This window comes from Gopherus flavomarginatus, chromosome 20 (assembly GCF_025201925.1).
Source record: "Gopherus flavomarginatus isolate rGopFla2 chromosome 20, rGopFla2.mat.asm, whole genome shotgun sequence".
Lineage (NCBI taxonomy): Eukaryota > Metazoa > Chordata > Testudines > Testudinidae > Gopherus > Gopherus flavomarginatus.
This window is the reverse complement of record NC_066636.1, coordinates 21,953,461-21,959,460: the sequence shown is the minus strand read 5'-3', so window position 1 is coordinate 21,959,460 and position 6,000 is coordinate 21,953,461. Positions and strand designations below refer to the sequence as shown.

Sequence of the window (6,000 nt, the reverse complement as noted above, 5' to 3'; positions counted from 1 at the left end):
AGGGATGAAGGACTTGCCTGAGGTCACCAAGCCGGCAGTGCTGATAATAGAATCCAAATCTCCCTAGTCCCAGTGCAGTGTCCTACCCACTAGGTCACACTGCCTCCTGATAGCATTGCCAGGCCTGGGATGGGCATTAGGACATTCTCTCGACTCTGCTAGCGGAACCCAGTATTTTTATTGGTGAAGCAGATTTTTCTTTCTTGTTTATTTTTTACTCTGTAGGGAAATCTCCATCTCCCCTCTCTTTTAGCCTTAAAGCCCGGGCTGCCCTGTTGGGCTGGAGTCTCTCTTCTCCTGTCCGTTTGCAGGCAGTCTCAGCACAGATGGCTTTTTCACAGTCACAGGAGCATCGACAGCCAGCTCTGCTCTCTCTGGAGGGTAATGTTGATTCATGCCCTTTGTGTTTGGATTGGACTCCAGCAAATCACAGGTCCTCCATCAAGTCAAGCTATGGCTGCTTAATGTCCCATCCCGCCTGCTACCCTTCTTAAAACAAGGTCACTTCTCTCCAGGCTCTGTATGCTTCTACCTAGCCAAAGAGTGGTCTGGTGGTTAGCCTGTGGGCTCAGACCCTGCTCCCTACTTCCTTGGTGACCTCGGGCAAGACACTTAGTCTCTTTGCCTCAGTTTCCCCATCTGTAAAATGGTGATGGTGGCACCGTGCTACCTTTCAGAAATCAATCCAAGGTACTGATATGGCCTGCACAGGGGTCACTCACCCAGCACTGAAATGCTGCCACTCTGGGCCAGGATACAACCGCTATTTGACAGAGCACAGCAACACTGCACAGAGATCATTCACCCAGCACCAAAATGCCACCACTTCTGGGATGGAACCTGACAGCTGTTTCACAGTGTTCAGACAGCACCACTAACTAGATCTTAATTCTAGGGATAAGTGATAAATGATTAATTCCAGTCAAGTGCTGCTGCTCTCTATAAATTCAATGGAGCAATTATTCTAGAGGCCCCTCTCCTGCTGCCCTCTGGTAAGGGATATTTGCGAGAGATCTAGTTAGAAAATACAAAGTTCTACTCTGGATCCTACTTGCAGGATATAAGACCTTTCAGAGTAACTTTCATCCTCCAAAGAGAGCCCAAAGCCTTCACAAACTAAGCGCAAGTTTATGTCTGTAGTTACTTCCATGAAATCCAATTAATTTCTAAAGGCGGGGTGGTCCAGTGACTAGGACACTAAATCGGGACAGCTCGGTTCTGTTCCTGGCTCTGCCATTGACCTGCATGTGCACGTACAGCCCCTAGCAAAATGGGTCTTGAGCCCAGCTGGGGCCTGTAGGTGCTACCGTAATCATAGAAGAAGATGCCTTTGTATAAGCAATGGCAGAATTTGGCTCTACCATTGCTGACACGCAGCCAGCTCTGGGGTGGAAGGCTGCAGCCAGTTGGCACAGAGCACCAACATTGTGGCTTAGGAGAGATTCCCGCCAAGCATAATGAAGGCAAAACTCCACACGCCCTGAAATGCTTAATGCCCATGTAGGGCAGACAGACAGGACCTTGATTTTTAAAGTGCTCATTCCGTCAGTGTCCAGCAAACAATTTGTCTGAAATAGATTGATTACTCTGCCTTGCCAGGATTTGAACCTGTGGATACTGGGAGGACAGAGTCTTTGCTCACCAGCGCAACCAAACCACACAGAGTCTAATGGAGCAGCTCCTGATTTACCCTGGAGTCAGTTGAGAATCAGGCTCCACTCAACTGAGCAGATAAACTGACAATGTAGTGCCAATACTTAGCCCCTGCATGGCCTTATCGAGCACTTAAACAGGACCCCTTTGTGATTTGATTAGGCCCTTATTCTCCTCCTCCTTTTCCAGATGGGTAAACTGAGGCACAGAGGGTTCCACTCAAGGCCTGGAAGGAAGCAGGTTCTCATGGGAGGAAAAGACTACTTAGTCTCCTCTGCAACTGAAGACATCCAGGTGACCTCATGGAACGTACTGCACTTGGGAACGGTCAGGCTGACAGATGTTGTTTCATTGTGCTTCCCTGTCGGGCTCGCTGTGCCCATTGGTTTTCTCTTATGCTTCCGGCACATCTACATTTGAGCCGCCAGCTGTGATTCCCAGCTCGTGTGGACGTACCTGCGCTAGCTCTGCTTGCGTATCCACAACAGGATAGGCAGTCCAGGTGTCCAGGTTTTATAGGGACGGTCCCGATCTTTGGGTCTTTTCCTTATATAGGTTCCTATTACCCCCCTCCTCTCCCATCCCAGTTTTTCACATTTGCTGTCTGGTCATCCTCAGGCAGTTGCTCAGACTAGCTGCCCCAAATCCAATCCTGCCTGACCCAGTGGTCCACTGGCCTGAGCCACTATAGAGACATATGGACAGATACATTTATCGGCGCTGGGAATTACAGATGTGCGCTTAGATTGGAACCTCTTTGGGGGAGGGACTGTCTTTCTGTTCTGTGTCTGTACAGCACCGAGCACCCTGGGGTCCTCGGCCATGACTGGGACTCCCAGGCAGTACGGTAACAAGGAGAATAAAGTGAACAGGATTTCCTTCCCCACCCTGCGTGGCTGATGCCAAGTGCCCATCGAAGCTGCCACCTGCTATTAAAGCAGCGGCGTTCAGGAAAAAACAACATCCCAGGTTCTCGATTGTCACTAACTTTGCTGGTGCGAACTTCAGCCAAACGCTCCGCAGTGTCGCTGGAGCCGTGTGGGACCCAGGATATTGGAGAGACGGGGCGGGTGAGGTCATATCTTTTATTGGACCAACTTCTGTTGGGGAGAGAGAGAGAGATGAGTTTTCGAGCCACTCGGATCCATCCGGGCTCCCCCAACGCTCACAAAGACTCCGGGTAATTTACATTACAAAGCAGCAGCCCTCCATCCTGCCCCTTTGTGCCTTCTGCCAAAGGCTGAAAATAACTCAGTCCGGGGTCCAAACTGCGTCCCCACCCCCTAAAAATAGGGCTAGGGCAGGGCTGGTTTGTGCATTTCTGCTTGCAATCTGAAATGATGCATAAAGGTATCGACTAACATCCATGCTGCTAGCTACGGCAGGTAGCCACGCGTGTGTCTATTCAAACCACTGTGTGTGCAATGAGGAGATGATCAGGATAAGAGGACTAGACAGGGAAAAAGAAAACCTGCATTTCTCCAGAGCAGAAGCAGATGCAACTCAGGGGCAGTTTTGGTGCATTGGATTAAAAATCTGCCCTGCTTCAGTTTCCCCCTCTCTTCTTGGGATATTCTGCTGGGCTTTGCCAGTTGCAAAGGGGGAGGGTGGGAGTTTGCCAGCACAGCATTGAATTAGAAATACGTTTGTCAAGCTGTGTAATTTCTTGGCACTCTTTTTTTAAAGGGGGGGGAATAAAAGGAGGAGGGGGGAAGGTTTTGTGTGTGTATCTGTGCATCAGGGAGCTTGTTTCAAACTGGGTCCTGCCTCGCCTTCTGTCTGAGCTCCTGGCTGTAGATGTGAGCTGTGCTCTTTGGAATAACTGCAGTTCACCTCTGCATTGGCCCACTGCAAGATCCAACCCAGCTCCGGAGGAGAAGTTCTCACTCTCCGTCTCCCTTCACAAGATCAGCACCTGCACGTCTCGAGTGAATGTCCACCCCGCCAGCCGGCTGCCTTCTCAGAAGAGGTGAGTGAAGGACTTTGATTTAGCTGCTTCCTTCTTGGGAACAGGGGAGACAGAAAATTTCTGCACTTGGATCAAGGTTGGGCTGTTTGGATTCTTTTGGGGCTGGGTTGTGAATCCTTTCCTAGCATCACCGAGCCGCAGGCAGCTATTCCCATGAGTTTTCCCCTTGATGTAATGGGGCGACAGGGCTCACCCATGTTAATAAAGAACTCACGATTTGGTCCTCGGGTTTGTTTTTCCAAGTGCGAATAGATTTATTGTTCAGTCTCTCTCTTTTTTTGAATGACAGAAAGTCAGAGGAAAGCTGAGACAGGGAATGAGATCTCAGTCTATTGCAGAGTTTGACATGCAGAGCCATTTCCCAGTGCAAACAATTTTTTGTTAAGGGGGGGGTGAGTGTGTTGCAATTGATGCGTGAGAGGACATGCTGTAAATATGCCCCTTGCAACATTCAGCTGTGCGCAGCAGGCAGGGAATCAAGGAAGGACTCTCGTCACTTCAGCCTTGGTCCCTCACGTGGCTACTTCAGGGATTTGTCCTTGGATCTGCGATGTTCCAGGATTTCTCTCTCCGCACTGAACAATTTTATTTGTGGGCGAGCAAGCCTTTCAATAGCCTGCCTCCTCTTTCGCGTTACGTGTGCAAACTCTCTTGTCCTCTCACTCCTTGCCGGCTCCAGCCCTGGAAACGAGTGGAGGAGTTTGAATTCTTTTTATTTTCTTTTTTTTCAAAGTGGCATGTAAGAGAGAATTTACCACTGGCTCGTGCTCCGTCCTGCATTAACAGGCCTGGAGCCTGGCGCTTGCTGTTTGTACCTAGAGGACAAGCACAAGGCATTGGCAGGGCAAGCCTGTGCTAAATTTCTGCTAATGCTCCTCTGAGCTCTGCCCTGGCCAGACTGTCTATAATGGAGCAGGTTCAACGCAACTCGCTCCATGGGCTTTCTGCTGAGATCGCCAATAATTGAGGGGGGAGATGTGCTAAGGGCAGGTGGCTTTCCTAAGAAGGATGGGCTAGTGGCTCCGGCACTGACTTGGGATCCAGGAGACCTGGGTTCTTGCTGTGTGTGACCTTGGACAATCCACTTCAGCCACCTTGTGCCTCAGTTTCCCCCCTATAAAATGGGGGATGGGGCTGCTCTCTTCCCCAGGGATGTGGTGAGGCTAAGTGCATCCATGCTGGAGAGGTGATCGTCTACTGCAGTGAAGAGGCCAGCTAAGCAGCTGGAGAGCTTGCTTGAAATCAGCTCTCAGGTGTTGGGTTTGATGCAGAGGTTCATCTCCCTGAATTATGCATCAGGAGGGAGCATAGCGGCCTGGAAATCTACAAGACATCCTTTGCAGTCCCTCTGTGGTAGAAGCCTAGTACGTTTCCTGGAGGAAGGTTTTGCAGGGAAATGCAGGGGGTGGGGTGGGGGTTACTCAGTTTCATGAGTTTGCAATGATCCAGCACTGCAGATTCCCTAGTGGGTTCCACGGAGAAGCACGGAAGGCCAGCTGCAGCCAACCCCATGTATCTGATCAATTGCAATGACCCCCCAGAAACTCCACCTGCTAGGTCACAACTAACCTGCCCCATGCAAAGCAACTGCACGTTTATTGTCTGTGATACGACGAGCCAGAACCAGTCTGCAAATACACCCTATGCCCTGCGGGCCACATCGCGCAGCCCGTGTGGAGCTAACGCACCCAGCCCCAGGGTGGGTGTGATTTAAATCAAGTTGATTTAAATTATGATTTAAATCACTAGTCAGGAAGACTTGATTTAATTGTGGATTTCTACATAAATGTACATTCTGGAGTACGCTGCTCAAACAGTTTCACTTTTGTTTCTGCTGCCTGTCCCTCCCCTCTCACATTTATCTCCAGACTCAAACTCCTTGTCCAGATCTATTCCACCCCCAGCAATCTTCTATTTAATGAACTTTCTGAAACTTTGTACTTTTAGAGAGAGAGGTAAGGGATTGACTTTGTGAGTACAAATTTGCAGAGGGACAATAGGGTTGAGGTCTGTTATTTCTCACCTCTATATATTTATTTAAAACATTTTTGCTGTTAACAAGCATGTTATCTCTGGAGACACAAATCCACAGTTTGAGAACTGCAAACCTAAGCATCTCTGATGGTATCTTCTAGACTGAGCACTGAGTCCCATTGAGTGATAGAAAGATTAACCTAAATAATCGATACAGAAGCCCCTGGAACCCCATAAGATTGGGTCCCTTGTTTGTGAACTATTGGAACTCATTTACAAAACTTTTCTTAAAATATGACATGAATATATTGTCTCATACTATAGAATTAGAATTTATAATCCTTATTCCATGAGGAGGTATCTTTGGGCTATAATGTATCTATCTTTAGATTTTCCTCAAAAAT

General features: G+C 48.8%; 1 protein-coding gene across 3 annotated transcripts in view; it reads left to right on the top strand.

The window, feature by feature from the left end:
* The first annotated feature begins 2,706 nt into the window (after positions 1-2,706).
* BCAN (brevican) overlaps positions 2,707-6,000 on the top strand; it is a 58,887-nt gene continuing 55,593 nt past the window's right edge. Inside the window, exons 1-2 of one of the 3 annotated variants that reach the window (XM_050930490.1) lie at positions 2,707-2,723; positions 3,482-3,622. In XM_050930490.1, the coding sequence (XP_050786447.1) occupies positions 3,586-3,622 (37 nt within the window). In that variant the 5' untranslated portion in view covers positions 2,707-2,723; positions 3,482-3,585. Of the gene's footprint in view, positions 2,724-2,933; positions 3,039-3,323; positions 3,623-6,000 lie in introns of those variants that run through there. The other 2 variants (XM_050930489.1, XM_050930491.1) reach the window with 2 other exon arrangements.